At 38.7% G+C, this 16089-nt stretch overlaps 1 protein-coding gene and 1 pseudogene across 6 annotated transcripts in view; one reads left to right on the top strand and one right to left on the bottom strand.

Annotated features, from left to right (window-relative positions):
• The window catches only part of PHACTR2 (phosphatase and actin regulator 2), a 271743-nt gene that overhangs the window by 117786 nt on the left and 137868 nt on the right, over window positions 1-16089 (bottom strand). The window contains exon 1 of one of the 6 annotated variants that reach the window (XM_047732860.1): window positions 10153-10404. The exons of the other annotated variants lie outside the window; for them this stretch is intronic. Coding sequence (XP_047588816.1) covers window positions 10153-10198 — 46 coding nt within the window. The 5' untranslated portion in view covers window positions 10199-10404. Of the gene's footprint in view, window positions 1-10152; window positions 10405-16089 lie in introns of those variants that run through there. 6 annotated transcript variants of the gene reach the window in all.
• LOC125102123 (NADH dehydrogenase [ubiquinone] 1 alpha subcomplex subunit 5-like) lies at window positions 479-5884 on the top strand (annotated as a pseudogene).

Below are 16089 nucleotides of genomic sequence, written 5' to 3'. Positions count from 1 at the left end.
GCTGGAAGTATCATTTGGGGACATGCAGAAAGTTAAGGGAAGAAGGGTTTTGGAGGGTAAACTCCAGGCTTCTGTTGACATCTTTTTTTTTTTTTAAGATTTTATTTATTTATTTGACAGACAGAGATCACAAGTAGGCAGAGGAGGCAGGCAGAGAGAGGGGAGAGCAGACTCCCCACTGAGCAGAGAGCCCGATGTTGGACTTGATCCCAGGACCCGGGGATCATGACCTGAGCCGAAGGCAGAGGTTTTAACCGTCTGAGCCACCCAGGCACCCCTCTGTTGACATCTTTTACCTGTGAGATGCCCATGAGAGACCCAAGCAGACCTGCCCAATAGACAGTTGCAGATAGGAGCCTGGAAGCACAAGGCAAGGGCGGAGTTGCAGATAACAACACCCCCCCCCCCACCCACTCCTGTCCCTGGGATCAGGTGTTCACTTCACCTTGCTGGATTACTGGAGCCAGACCTCTTGGTCATGCCTTGGGTCTCCCCCAGGAAATCAATATTGCACATGATAGGCAGATTCATCCCCCTGGGGCAAAACTCTGATCGGTTCTCGTTTGATAAAAAACCTTCAGTGGTTCCCACAACCTGCATGGGCCAGAATTCTTGTTCTGTCTTCTGTACTTTTCGGCCTCCCTGACAGTTCTCCAGGGGTCCCTTTCCTTTCACCTTCCCTTCTGCCTGACTCCACCGAGTGGATGAGCCTTCTAGGCACAGGCCCCGGTGTGTAGGGTCTGCGTATGATTCCTTTCTGAATCTTCCCCCACGGCCCAGCACAGAACCTTCCACGTAATTACTTTAGTTGGACGAAGGTGCCACCCGTTTCCCTTTGAATATAGCTTCATAGAGCGAGCCCGATTTGCAGGAATATATCCACTCAGCACAACCCAGCACAGCCTTCCAGTTCAGTCCCTTCTTTGTCAACCCAAATTCCCTTAGTGTTAACGGCTGGAACGTCATCCTTGCCAGGTTTATATGAACAAAAACACCCAGCCCCTTGAAACCAAAATAAATGGAGGAGTAGTAAGCAAATATAAATGATAACAGACCAAACTTTCAAAAGTAATGTTATTTGCCCATTCCTTTCTGGGGAACAGAAACTGTTGTTTTTGGTTTGGGTTCCCCTGCTTCAGATGTCAGTGGAATAGAGGGTGGACCAGAAGTGTTTATTTTCTTAAGACTATTTCTACCTCAAGAAGACTTTTACATAAATTGAGTCCTCACTAAATATGTATCTCTACTCCCAAGAACAGAGACCCAAGAACAGGCAGTTAGCCTATTACACTGAAGTCCCTCAAGACAAGAAAACGCGTTGTAACTTTTCCTTTATTCAAGTTAAAGAGACTTAATTAGAGAACCGACAACCCAGAACTCTTATCTTTCTCCCTACTGCATTAAGTAGGCAAAAGGTGAAGTCTGACTCCCCCACTGATTGTTACCCTATTAGACTTCTGAAGATAAAATACACTGAAGCTAAAAATATCGGGGATATTACTCGTGATCATACCTGATGAGCTATGGACCAAAGAGAAGTAAATGAAGTTCAAAAGTTTGCTCATTTTCTTTCTCTCCAAGTGAGTGACTGCATTTGCGTTACGATCAAACAGGCTAAGAAAAGAATTCAACCCAAAAAGAAGATGGCTATGGGAGGACTGATATTTTTGTTTTCATCATGGAATTCACAAGAAAAAAAGCAGCTGAAAAACAGCCAACGAACTTAAAACGGAGTCCAAGGACAGCCAGAGAAAAGCTAACATACTTATGGTTCAGCTCGTGGTTTTAATTCCAGTGGAGGTCCAGGTGGACACAGGATGTGGAAGTCCTGGTTATGTTCCTGTTCAAAGCAGAGGAAAGCCAGGACTGTCACACTACCTCCTCAATAATGAAATTCCCCTCTCTCTCTTTCTCCCCACCCCCATCTAGATTTCTCTTCATGCACATATTTTTTAAAAAGAATTTTTATTTTAAACCTGCCTTTTAATATTTTTATTTATTATAAAAATAACTTTTCAAAATTATGTTTTATACCATTTTCTTAAAAGATTTATTTATTTATTTATTTGAGAGAAAGAGAGTGCATGAGAGTAGCTGGGAGAGGCAGAGGAAGAGAAGAATCCTTAAGCAGACTCCCTGTTGAGCGCAGAGCCCATGCGGGGCTCCATCCCAGGACCCTGAGATCATGACCTGAGCCGAAATCAAGAGTCAGCTACTTAAGGGGTGCCTGTGTGGCAGCGTTGGTTGAATGTCAGACTCATAGTTTCAGCCAAGGTTGTGATCTCAGGGTCCTAAGACCTCTGCGATGGGCTCCTGTTCAAGGAGGACTCTGCTTGAGACTCTCTTTCCCTCTACCCGGCCCACGCCCCTGCCCACGCGTGTGCACCTACATATACATGCTCTCTCTCCCCCTCTCAAATAAACAAATCTTTAAAAAAAAAGACGAGAGTTGGCCACTTTACCAACTGAGCCACCCAGGCACCCCGTATTTTACATGGCTTATTTCATTATATAACTGTATCCCAATTAACTGAAAAAAAATTCTTGGTGTTCGACTGCTACTTCCAATTTTTGGCTTTTAATAAACACTGTCCCAGTGGGTGAGTAATTATTTCCCTTTTAATCTGCTTCCAAAAGTGGAACTGCTGGGTCTGAGTGTATGCATATTTTAAGGGGTCTAATATATATTACCAAGCTGCTCTTCTGATAGGTTGTGCCAATTTAAACTACCACGATTGTCTGAGAATCATTCTTTTAAATCCTTGTTCAATTCATAGGTGATCAACGGCATCTTTTTTTTTTTTTCATTGAACTGCTGAAACTATTTCATATACCAATTGGTAAATTATATCTCTTCTTTGATTGAGTAACTGGGCAAATTAACCCTTGTGTTTTAGGTTTCCCCATCTGTAAAATGGGGATATTAATAGTAGTTACCCGTTAGGGATGCTGTGAGGATTAAAAAGTTCATTCAAAGGACATGTGGGTGGCTCAGCTGGTTAAGTGGCTGCCTACTGCTCAGGTCATGATCCCAGGGTCCTGGGATCCCCACAACCGGCTCCTAGCTCAGCGGAGAGCCTGCCTCTCCCTCTGCCATGCTACTCTGCCTACTTGTGCTCTCTCTGTCAAATAAGTAAATAAAATCTTTTAAAAAAGTTAATTCAAGCAAGGTACTTAGAATAGCTCCTCACCTACAGCGAGTTCACAATTACAGCCATCAGATATTTTGAAAAATGCCTATTCATGTTCTTTTCTTGTTTTTCTATTTGAGCCTTTATTTTTTTCTTACTGATTTTTTTAGGGTCTTAGTACATTAAGATATTTATCATTATTTTCCATATACAATGCAAATATTTTGTTGACTTTATGATTTCCTTTTTCAATTTGCTGATGACGGGTTTTTTGCTATACAGAAGCTTAAAAACTTAGTATCATTAAATCATTCACTTTAAATCAGAACAAGTTACAGAGATCCAGTATTCAAATATGAGATAAACAGCAAAGGAGAACATGATTCTTAACTCTGGTTTGTAAGAAAGAAAAGAATTGATTGATTCGACTACATGAAAACAGTTTTTATGAAAAACAAACAGATTTAAGAAAAAAATATTTTTAATACATGATAAGCATAAGACCAATCTCCTTATCACAAAAATCTCTAAGATTTGTTATAAGCAATTCAGAGAAAAAGAAATACAAAAGTTCTACTTCACTCATAATCGAAGTGAGCTATCCCTTTTTGCATATAGACTGACATGGATTTTTTTCAAATTAATTATGCATAACATTGTGGTCATGTATAGTTGTGCACAGTGCTCACTGCACAAGGGCATCTAGGCCAGGGAATGAGTTGGGACTGAATTCCTGCTAATGTTCCATTTGTTAAATCCTGTGCCTGCAGGGCTGCCTCACCCAGAGGGAGTGACTTCAGTTTCTCACAAAGCACTGTATGGTCTAAGAGAGATCCTGATACGCATGCAGTATTGGTGAGAGTTCAGAAAAAGGAATTTTCATATACTGAGCAGATATACTGATATATAGCCCCTTGAGAGTAATTTGCCAAAGACTATCAAAATAAAATATACAAATCTTTTGACTTGACAATTCCACTGGTAGGATTTTACTGTTCCATGTAGTTCAAGATGTTTAGATAAAGATGTTCATTTCAGCATTTTTCATAATAGCACACACACAAAAGAACCCCAGAACAATGTAAAAATACAAACATAAAATATAAAAACATAATAGAGCTCTTTTCAAAAATTATGATATGTCTACATATTATAAAATTGCTTGTTTATAGGATTAAAAATATCAATACGGAAATATTTTGAAGCTACATTACATAAAAAACTCAAACTCTAGAGCAGTAAGTATATAACAGGTCTTGCTTGTGTTTTGATAAAGATACACATACTTGAATGAAAACTTTCCGAAAACAAAACAAAACAAAAGTTGTTCATTCCAGGGTACAATTGGGAAGAGACTGCGGGTCTGGGAGGGAGAAAAACTCACTTTTAGCCTGAATTGTTTTATAAATTTTGACTTCTGATCATGTGCATGTTATTTTCATTAAGGAAAATAAACTCTATTCATTTTTGCCTTCATGATCTCTTCCTACACCAGGTTTACACAGAAATGGGTGAGTATTCTGGGCAGGACCTGGGCCTGACCAAACTATGAAAACCCAGAAACACGGATAGATACAGGTTCTATCATGGCCTAGGTGTGATGCTGAATACTATATTCACTTGTTCCCTGTCTCCTAAAAATTAAAGAGTTGCTTTCTTTACCCTTTTACTGAGGCCAAGAAGCCAAGAGTTGGTCCGTGTGACACAGTGGGGGTAGGGTGGTGCTGAAGAAGATGGGAGGAATGGTTACTAGATTTAGACACCACCCTTCAGACAAGAGAGCCAGAGCAACAGATAATTCTTAAAGTAAAAAACAAACATAACCCTCATTCATATGACCATTGGCTTAAAGTGATCAGGCTGTTCACTGAGAATATTTGTTGATTGATTCATATATTCAACAAACATTTATTGTGTCCAATCTACCATGCCTTGTACTTGGTCAGCAGAATATTAAAGTCTCAATGCTTTTGGGGCACAAGGCCCGAGGGTACTGAAACCACCCTCCTTGGAGACATATCTGTTTAGCCTGTGCTTAGAAATAAAGGATCTAATACTCACTAAAATACTAGTAAACCAAATTCAGCAATACTTAAAAGGGATTATGCAACATACCCATGTAAGCCTTATTCCAGGAATGCAAACTTGGTTTAACATCTGAAAATCAATTAATGTACTATACCATATTAGATATTAGTAGAATGAAGAATAAAAAACCGTATGAATATCTCAACAAAGGGGGAAAAAAAAGCCTTTGACTCCTCAAGACAAAGATGCTCACAAACTAGGAATGGGAGGGAACTTTTTGATAAAAAGGCATCTATGAAAAACACAGACAACTTGACACTAAAAGGTAAAAACTGCTTGTTCCCCACCTTAGATCAGGAAGAAAACAAAAACATTCACTCTTGGGCTGTGTCACGGCAGTTTTGCTGAAGAAGACCACCAGCCTTGAGGGACTGTCTGTATATGAGACACACAAGAGGCTAAGACTATTGTACACGAAGATTCTTGATGTTCTTGAGCAAATTCCTAAAAGTGCAGCATATAGAAAGTATACAGAACAGATTACAAATGAATAGCTGAGTTTGCTTAAAGCAGAACCAGATGTTAAGAAATTAGAAGTCCAACTTCAGGGTGGCCAACTAGAAGAGATGATTCTTTAGGCTGGAAATGAACTAAGTCTGGCAAGAAAAATAATGCAGTGGGAATCATGGGAGCTCCTAGTGGAAGAACCTCCTGCAAACAAATAAAAATGATCAATATAATCATGATTAAATGACTAGTGTATTGATGGGAAACTGATATAATTAAACATTCTGATAACATTTAAAAAAAAAGTTCACTCTTGCCACTTCCATTCAACATGACAGTATATAAAAAGTGAGGGCAATTAGACAAGGAAAAAAGATAAAAGGCATTCAGATTGGAAAACAAGAAGGGAAATTATCTCTATTTGTACCTGATTTTGTATATAGATCTTATATATAGAAATCCTAAGGAATGCACTGAAAAACTACTGGGAATAAAAAATAAGTTCCACAAGTTTGCAGGGTATAAGATCAATATATAAAAATTTATTTTTGTTTATCTATATGCTAGGTAGCAACATTCTGAAAATGAAATAAGAATATAATTTCATTTATAATAGCATCAAAAATAATACACAGGGATAAATTTAAAAAAGAAAAAGCAATACTTATACTTTGAAAACAACAAAACATCGTGGAAAGAAATCAAAGACGATCTAAATAAATAGAGAGACATTTGTGTTCACAGACTGAAAGACTTGATGTTGTTTTTATTTTTAATACTTCATATTGTTAGGAGAATAGTGTTATTCAACACAATCCCTATCAAAGTCCCAGCTGGCTTTTTTACAGAAACTGACAAGCCAACTGATTCATACAAAAATGCAAGAGGACTAGAATAGCAAAAAGAATCTTGCAAAAGAAGCACAAAGTTCGGGCACCTGGCTGGCTCAGTTGGTAGAGCACACAACGCTTGATCTCAGGGTTGTGAGTTCGAGCCCATTACTGGGTGCACAGATTACTTAAAAATAAAATATTTAAAAAACAAAAATTAAAAAAAAGAACAAAGTTAGATGACACACTCTTTTGTTTTAAAACTTAATACAAAGCTACAGTAATCTACACAGTGTGGCATATTAATAGACATATTGACTAATGGGACAGAAGTGAAGTATTCAGAAACAAACCCTTACATATACTGTCAGCTGATTTTTTTGACATGGTGCCAAGACAATTCAAAAGGGAAAGAATCATCTTTTCAATAAATAGTGTTGACAGCTAGATATCCACATGGAAAAGAACAAAACTGGAACAGTACAAAGCACCACACATAAAAATTAACTTAAAATGTATCACAGACCTAAATGTAGAAGCTAAAATTATGAAACTCTCAGAAGAAAACTCAGGTGTATTGGTATTGTTCTTGGCATTGGTTACACAATGGTTTCTTAGATATAACTAAAAATACAAAGAAAAAGAAGATAAACACAAAATAATAAAAATTTCAAAATTCTGGGCACCTGGGTGGCTTAGTTGGTTAAACGACTGATTTTGGCTCAGGTCATGATCATGGAGTCCTGGGATTGAGTCCCACATCAGGCTCCCAGCTCCATGGGGAGTCTGCTTCTCCCTCTGACCTCCCCTCTAATGCTGTCTCTATCTCTTTCTCTCAAATAAATAAATAAAATCTTTAAAAAATTTTTTCAAAATTCTGAAAGGCAAACCATATCAAGAAAGTGAAAAGACAATCCAGAGAATGGGAGAAAGTATCTGTAAATCACATATCTGGTAATGACTTATCTCCAGTGCATAAAAAGTCTTTAATCTCAATAACAGAAAGTCAAATTATCCAATTAAAATTGGGCAAAGGACCTGAATAGACATTTTTCGAGGAAAGAAGACATACAGACGGCCAACATGTACATGAAAAGATGCCCAATGTCATTAGTAATTAGGAAAATGCAAATCAAAACCACGATGAGATACAACTTCACATTTACTAGGATGGCCACAATCAAAAAGATAAATAACAAGTATTGGCAAGGATGTGGAGAAATGGAAACCTTCATACACTGCTGGAGGGAATGTAAAATGGTACAGCTGCTTTGGAAAACTACTTGGCAGTTCCTTAAAACATAACACAAACATAAAGTTACCATGTGACCCAGCAATTCCACTCTTAAGAATATACCAAAGAGAAATGAAAACATATGTTCACCAATAACTTGCACATGAAGTTCATAGCAGCACTATTCATAGAACCAAAACAGAGAAATAACCCAAATGTTCACCAACTGATGGATAGCTAAAATGCGGTATGCCCATACAGGGGAATGTTACTGGGCAATGAAAAGAAATGAAGTAGTGATCCATGCTACAAAACAGATGACCCCTGATAGTGAAAGAAGTTAACCACAAAAGGGTGTGTGATGTATGTTTCCATTCATATGAAATGTTCAGAAAGAGCAAACCCGCAAAACTAGAAAGTAGATTAGTGGTTCATTAGGACTGGGGCTGGGGGTTGAGTAGGCTGGGAAAAGAGATTGATGGTTGTGCAACACTGAATGCACTAACAAATAAATTGTACATTTTTAGTGGGTGAATTTCATGGTATATTAATTATATGTCAATCAAGTTGTTTTTAAAAAATAGAAATAATGGTTCTAACTGCATGTTTTCAGAAATAATGCTTAATGGTCTTCCTAAAACGTAGAGAAACAGATGCAGCCCTAAGCTGAAAGTTCAAGAGTGAAAAGCAAGCTGACTTGTAGTCTAAAATGATTATTTTACAAAAGCCCAAATCAAATATCTTTTATGATCAAGCATAACTTTTTGTTTAAATTAATTTTTGTATAAACCAGCTGCACAATTTCTCAACATGATTAGTCATTTTATTGGGATTTATAGCAATCTGGGCATTTTTTGCTATATTGGGTAAGAGCTAGGACAGTCATATTCTAAGATTCTACTCTGCTTCTTAGTGATCAGTTATGTAATATTCCTCGCTTTTCGTAAAGGCAAAATTCACTTTTCTAATATTAACCCTAACAATATTTTGCAGCAAAAGAACTAAATTCAGGGCAGTACTTTCTACTTGTTGTATTTGAGCGCTGATTTAATTCTGTTTTACCAGTGCAGAAATTTAAAATATTAACTCTTCCTTAAAATGAAAGAAGTCACCCTGCTTTAGAGAAAGACAAAGGAAAGGAAGCCTCATTTGCACAAGATAGTTTACTAAAGTTAAGATCCTAATCAACACCCTCCCCTGCCCATCCCATCCCCAAAGCCATCAATACAAAGTCTCTGATGTTCTAGAGCTTTGTACAACCTAGTCCTTAACAGGAAGAGAAGGTGTGATCTTTTTTTTTTGGATTTTGAGTTCTCTCCTTTGTAGAGGGTTCCTCTGTAGACATTAAAATAAGCCCCAACAAAGCTTATGATTTCTCAGGGTGTGGAGCTCCGCAGTATAAACAAACCCATGTGGGGGTAAGTTGGAATGATAGAATGCTATCTAGCTGGGAGACATCCTGGAGCTGATTAAAAAAACCTTCATCTCTGCCCTGTCACTTCCTTTCAACAAGATCCTGTTAATGTTTACACAATTTTAAAAGTGTATCAGATATCTCAAGGAATAACGTAAAAGGCCCCTTTGGGGTTTGGTTTTTTTTTTTTTTAATGTTGGTGGAAAAATATCAAAATAGGACCGTTTACATTTATTTCATTATCCAATCACAAGTAACGCCACCAAAAAGTTGTTTATCCCTACCCTGCTGGACAAATGCCAAGCTTACCTTCCTTCCCTTTTTGAAAGAAAATGGAAAAAAAAACAAACTTTTTCAACAGATCACTGTATCTTAGAAACGTTACCCACGATTCCATGAAACGAACTTCAGTCCTCGATAACTGAGTCTGTGAGGTACGTTTCCCCCAATGTTACAGCGTATGTGGCTAACAAAAACAAAATAATTGTCTTTAGAAACGATTAAGCCCTTTTAAAGTTAGTTTCTAAGTATTCAGAGTTCTGCCAGGATAAAAGAAAGCAATCAGCACTTCTACTCCGAAAACAAACCATAAATCAGTTGACAAGCTTGAAAGAATTCAGTCCTAGTCTGTTCGGAAGCCAAGCGTAAACACAGAAAAACCTGTTGGCACGTTTGTCTTGCTAAGTTTCGCGTTTTAAAAACACCGCAATACGCAAACGGCCTTTCTCGCAACTTTCGGGCTCGGGAGAAACTCTGATAAACACTCAGGCGCGGCATATCCTACGGAAAATGGAGCCTGTGCCTTTAAGGTGAAATCGGCTGGATCCCAAAACGCATTCCACTTCTCCGCGACAAAGAGTTTGGGGGAGCGCTACCTCTCGGGTTTCTCCGAGGGACTTGGCGGCTTCGGGCAGAGCCCGACCTGCCGCGGAGCCCTCGGCCGTCCCAGCTGCCCTGAGCAAGCCCAGCGCCCGCGCGGCGGGGGCGCCCCGTGCGCCCTGGACTCACCGCTGCTGGGCTGCGGGGACAGCGTGGAGACGGAGGTCTGGCCCATGTCTGGGGTCGCGGGGCCAGGTCTGGCGATCACGCGGCTCCTTTGGTCCTTCGGTCATGGGTCCGCTCGCAGGCAGGTTTCCAAGCGTTCATTTCCCCGGCTGTGCGGAGCGGCCCTCCGGAATCCCTCACCTTCTCCCCCGCGCGGGTCTCCCAGCCCGGCCGGCCGCAGCCGGCGAGGCGGATCCTGCCCAGCGGATGCCTGTCATTCCTCTATGCAGATTAGCTGGGGTCAGGGGTCACGGAGGAGGAGGGAGGGGAGAGGGTGCGGGGGAGGGGAGGTGGGGATGGCTGTAGGGGGCTGAGTAGTGGGGAGGGGAGAGGCCCCTCGGGTCCAGCGGCGCCCGCGGGGGCTGAGGCCGGCACCAGCCCCAGGGTAGTAGAGAGTTCAGGCGACTCCCGCTTCACTTAAAGGTTCAATGTCAAATGATCCCTTAGGGCTATAAGAAAAGGAATTAAAGTACTTAGTCACGGTACTTAATTTAACAAAATTTGTTCTTTAAAGTTGATTTCTTCCTCACGTTCTGTTGGCACTGCTGCAGGACTGGTAGATGTCTGCTGTGTGGGCTTTCCTCCTTAAGTTAGCTTCCTTTTAACAAACAAAAAAAATTAGTGGCCTCAGCTACCCTGAACAATAAATCTGATAGATGGATCTATGGGTGAGACCAGCAAAGGACAGGCCTTGCTCTCTACCAACTAAATTCCAATAAGCTCACCTGTCCTATAAATCATTGTGAAATCTCTGAAACCTTGTGGTAAGGTGTTTAAAATATACAAAATGGGAAAACAACAAAAAAAATGGTAATTTGTTTCAGGAGCTAACATTCCCTAAGAGTTAAATTAAATCCTCCCACAAGTAAATCTCAACCCCAAACTTCTTAAAAATATGAATATAGATACTCTTGGTATATACAATTGATGAGTAATCTATGGAGTGTATATTATAAATATTATATGTATTATACATATACATAATATAATATACACTCCATAGATTACTCATCAAATGTATATATGTATATGTATGTGTGTTTGTGTCTATACATATATATATCAATAGATTGTACATTAGACATTAGACAATGTACATTGTACATTAGAGCACATAAATGTGTTCACTTGATGAAATTTCACTGTATACTATGATTTGTGCATTTTTCTGAATGGGCATATTTCATTAAAAAGTGAAAAATTAACTGCAATATATTTAGTGCATTTGCCACAGCGTTCACTTTTTAGATTATCCTAGACATTCCACTCTAAATATTAAAAGCTATTATATATATATTATGAAACAATAATCTAACTTATTTAATACCTTAAGCATGAAAATCTTTTTTTCTGAAGTTTGTATTACTAAGATCACACACAGCCTTACTTTATTTTTTGAAAAGCATTTACTTGTCTGATTGATCATAATTAGGCATGTTGCCCGATTTTGTTCACACCCAAATAGTCCACCCTCTATTGTGGAGAATTTTTTCCCCTATAATAGTGTGATCAATTATCTATTTCCCTTTGCCTAATTCATTCTTAAGACACTTGATTTTTTTTTTTTTTTAATGAAATTGAGGATTAACCAAGATGTGAGTTCTAACTAGGGCAATGAAATGAAATCAACTAAAGTTCTTTATAAAATGCAAAACTGTGGGGCGCCTGGGTGGCTCAGTCGTAAAGCATCTGCCTCCCACTCAGGTCATGATCCTAGAGTCCTGGAATCAAGTCCCACATCTGGCTCCCTGCTCCACGGGGAGCCTGCTTCTCCCTCTCCCACTCCCTCTGCTGTATTCCCTCTCTCGCTGTGTCTCTCTCTGTCAAATAAATAAATAAAATCTTTTTTAAAAATGCAAAACTGTTGTATTTTGGGAACAGATCCCACCTGGGGGACTCATCAGTGAGAGGAAACAATTATAATGGCCTTTCCATTTCTTTGCTTTAATAAGTTTGCCTTAAAACAATAACAACAACAACAAAAAAAAATTCAAGTTAAGTGTTTTCTCAACTGAAATGGAGAGGAGGGAACTTCACACTCTTCCTTTCATTGATTGAGCCCAATTAATAAGGGAGGTTACTGATCATAAGAAAGATATGGCAAATTTTGCACATTAAAAGTATGTAAATGGAGGGGCACCAGGGAGGCTCAGGCCTTTAAGCATCCACCTCTTAGTTTCTGCTCAGGTCATGATCTCAGGGTGGTGAAGACTGAGCCCTGATTGGGCTCCTCCCTCAGGCAAGACGGCTTCAAATTCTCTCTCCCTCTCCCTCTGCTCCACCGGCTCATGCTCTCACTTTCTCTCAAATAAATAAATAAAACCTTAAAGATTATGTAAATGTAATGATTTTTTTTTTGTTATGTGTAATGATTTTTTTAAATGGACAAAGGCTAAATCATTACTATCATTTTGCTATCATTACTTCTCTTCCTTGAGAAATAATGTGTTTCTTTTTTATTTCTTCTACAAATTCTTATTTCAAACATCAAAGGGGTACTCTGTAGTTCTCTTCTTTCAGGATTTACTAAATCCATCTATATTTACCTTACTCAAAACCTTTCAGGATTTGCTAGTTAATATAATCTTAGCCTCATGTGAGATTCTTATAATCCCCGATCAAGTTACACCCTTTTCTCTGAAACTTTTCCAGTTCCATTACACTATCCTTGAAACATGTCAGCCAAAAACTGCAATAAGTGTACATCAAGGTTTCTTTATAAGAGTGGGACAGTTATTCTATTTTGTTGCCTTTTTATCAAGGCTAAAAAATTATACTAACGAACATAGGAAAAAGTCTACAGAAATCCCTAAATTCCATTTATAGGTCATCACGTTAGAATTTATCATCTAACAAGATTATTTTAAGAAAATTTCCAAAATTGTCTTTTTCTTGCCTTATTAAGATAATTATTCAGCCAATATACAGTCTTACTAAGAGCTCTGGGTGTTAATCCTACAGTTTACGGCTAAACTATGGGAACATTTAATGTCATCGGAAAAATATGGACGTTTCTCTGTGTATTACCTCTTTCCAGGGAGTTTATAAAAATTTTAAATAAGATTAGTGCCGGAGCGCCTGGGTGGCTCAGTCGTTAAACGTCTGCCTTCAGCTCACGTCATGATCCTGGGGTTCTGGGATCCAGTCCTGCATTGGGCTCCCTGCTCCTCCAGAAGCCTGCTTCTCCCTCTCCCACTCCCCCTGCCTGTGTTCCCTCCTTAGCTCTCTCTCTGTCAAATAAATAAATAAAATCTTTAAAAAAAAAAAAACACAAAAATATTAGTACCAACATCTAACTCTGAGGAAGCCATCTATTTTTTAATTGTTCAGCATTTATCCCTTTGGTCCTGCTCTTTGGTCGGTATTTCTAAACCAAACTCTTATCCAGAGATATCCTGATAAATACTCAATACTCGGGTTTGTCTGGGGGTGGGGGACAAGATTGGTTTGGGAAGTATACGTTGTATTTGCCGATTTCTTTAATGTAAATACTCCTACAATGGCCAATTCAACAAGCCATCAACTGGCTTGCAAAATTTATGTCAATTCGTTTGCAAAATTCTTGGAAATTTAACAACTTGCTTCTATGAGCTGCCTTCAGCATACCACTACTTTCATCCTTTATAATATCCTGTCATCAGGTCATACCATGACTGAAATTGAGGAATAGTCTATGTTAAGCTCTCCTAAAAATATAAAATGATGGCATCTACTGATTTTTCCACCCTACAGTCTAAATAACTTTCAATCCCTGAAAGATTTATTCATTTAATTCCAGAAAGAAGCTAAAGTGAGTGGATTAGTTAGATAGAATTTCCCCTTCCTGTATCTGGTTTGCCTTTTGACAAAAAGGTTGTAGACACACATTGAGGTTTTCAAGCAGTTTACCTCCTCACACAGATTTCACTGGTCTGATTTGGAGTTATGAAGCTCTCCTAGCTAGGGTACCCAAAGTTACATTTGCACCCCTGCTGGATGGAAATCACTAGATCTACTAGATAAAAGTGAAAGGCATAAATAAACCCAAACTTTAGCTATCTGTTTGTGGAAAGGTCCATACCTACTAGATCCAAGGCCAAATTGTAGATACACAATTCAGTGGCTAGAGAAGATGCTGTATAATTAGAACAGTCATCACTACCAAATCCTATGCTTTAGGTGACTGCCAGTCTTTTCCAGGTGGCCAAATCTAAGCTTGGAGTGGGAGAAAGAGTGAGATCTTTCTCCCTCAGAACACAAATGCCATGAATACACATCCTGAGGGTCTGCTTTGCCTGGATGCCACAAAACCCATTTTGAGATACCAGCAGCTGGGTGGGAGAGAAGGGTTCAGCAGGCTCCCAACAGATGAGATGGTTGGTCAGAACAGTGGTGGTCCAGGAAGCAAGGTGGCTGGTGGTGACCATGTACATGTACGAGAAGACAAAGATTCTCTCAACTGGCGCTCTTATTCCTGGACTTGGCCATGAAAATTTGGTGAATTACAGACATGTCCCTGAGTCAGGGGAATTACAGTCAAAGAAAAACCCTTTCCTACTGGGAAGGAAATGAAAGTGATTAAAACTGAGTAATTTCCCAAATAGGAATTTTTTCCCCCAATGTACTAGTTTGTTTTCTAGATAACAACGGTCAGAAGAAACAGAAATTCACAGGTCATCTAAGACTACTATGTTAGCCAACTATTTTCTATTTACCATAATCAGATTTACTAAAAAGCAAAAAACTGTCTTTTCTTTTTTCCGCTGATGGAGGTGCTAGAGGGTAGTTTCTATTTTTTTAGTATATGTGCTGCCGAAGCAAGCACGCTAGAGGGCAATTTTTAAAGTTGGAAGGTTATTTTAACACAAGGGGTTCTAATAATTAGGTAAAAGAATACATAACCCAGAAACAAAAAACAATATACAAACATTTTTAAGTATTAAGGCACCTTTTTTGAACATCTGCCCGGTTTTTAAAACTTTGTATTACTTCAAAACTTGGCTACATTTTGTGAAAGGAAGCTTACTTAGAAAAATATAATTACTAAAATGCTAGTTAAAATTTTACTGGATCTTATAATTTCAGTTGAAATCCTGTATATGTAACTAGTGTTTACTTTTTAAAATGTTATTCTATAGCATTTCGACCAAATGCTTCCCATGCCTTTTATTTGGACAATGCTGAGAGATTTTAGTTTTAACATGATGATATAAACAAACAAAGGAGAATTCTGATTAAGAAAAGAATTTTCTAGTCATATTATATATCAACAGAAGAGAAAAACACATTCCACAAGTATTAGAACAGGAAACAAACCTGTAAAACAGGCTTTTCTTTCCTATTGTTCTCATATTTTTATAGGATTTATTTCCTGAGTTTTCCTTCTACTGCTTGCTCAAGCTAGGATTATCAAAATACCTTGCCCCTGCCTTGCCCCGAGTGAGTCTCCGCAGAGGGCGTGGTGGATCTCACGTGTGCTTACTTAGTGACTGAGTTGGACAGTTGGGAAGATTTATCCTGGAAAATAAAGACCTTATGGGTGGTGCTGCAGTTTCCTTTCCCCCAAATTTTCTCCACCCCAGGAGAAATAGTGTGTAATTTGCTGCACTTCATTCCACAGGAAAGACAAATTACTCATCCACAGTGTCTAAGACCCTGACAACTGCTGTAAAATTAATAATTTTTAATTACTGATCAAAATCTATAGAGACCAACCATTAAAGACATCTTTAATAATTACTGCCCAATTTACAGAAAATAATTGCTTAAGGTAAGGCCCAAATCATGGTTGTTTGGTTTAAGATTTTATTTATTTATCTGAGAGACAAAGAGAAAGAGCAGATGGGAGCACAAGCAGGGGGAGGGGCAGAGGGAGAGAAAGGAGTGCAGTCCCCACTGAGCAGGGAACCTCATGCAGGGCTG

Source organism: Lutra lutra, chromosome 6 (assembly GCF_902655055.1).
Source record: "Lutra lutra chromosome 6, mLutLut1.2, whole genome shotgun sequence".
NCBI lineage: Eukaryota > Metazoa > Chordata > Mammalia > Carnivora > Mustelidae > Lutra > Lutra lutra.
Note: the sequence above shows the minus strand (reverse complement) of the source record. Positions and strands in the feature narration are given on the sequence as shown.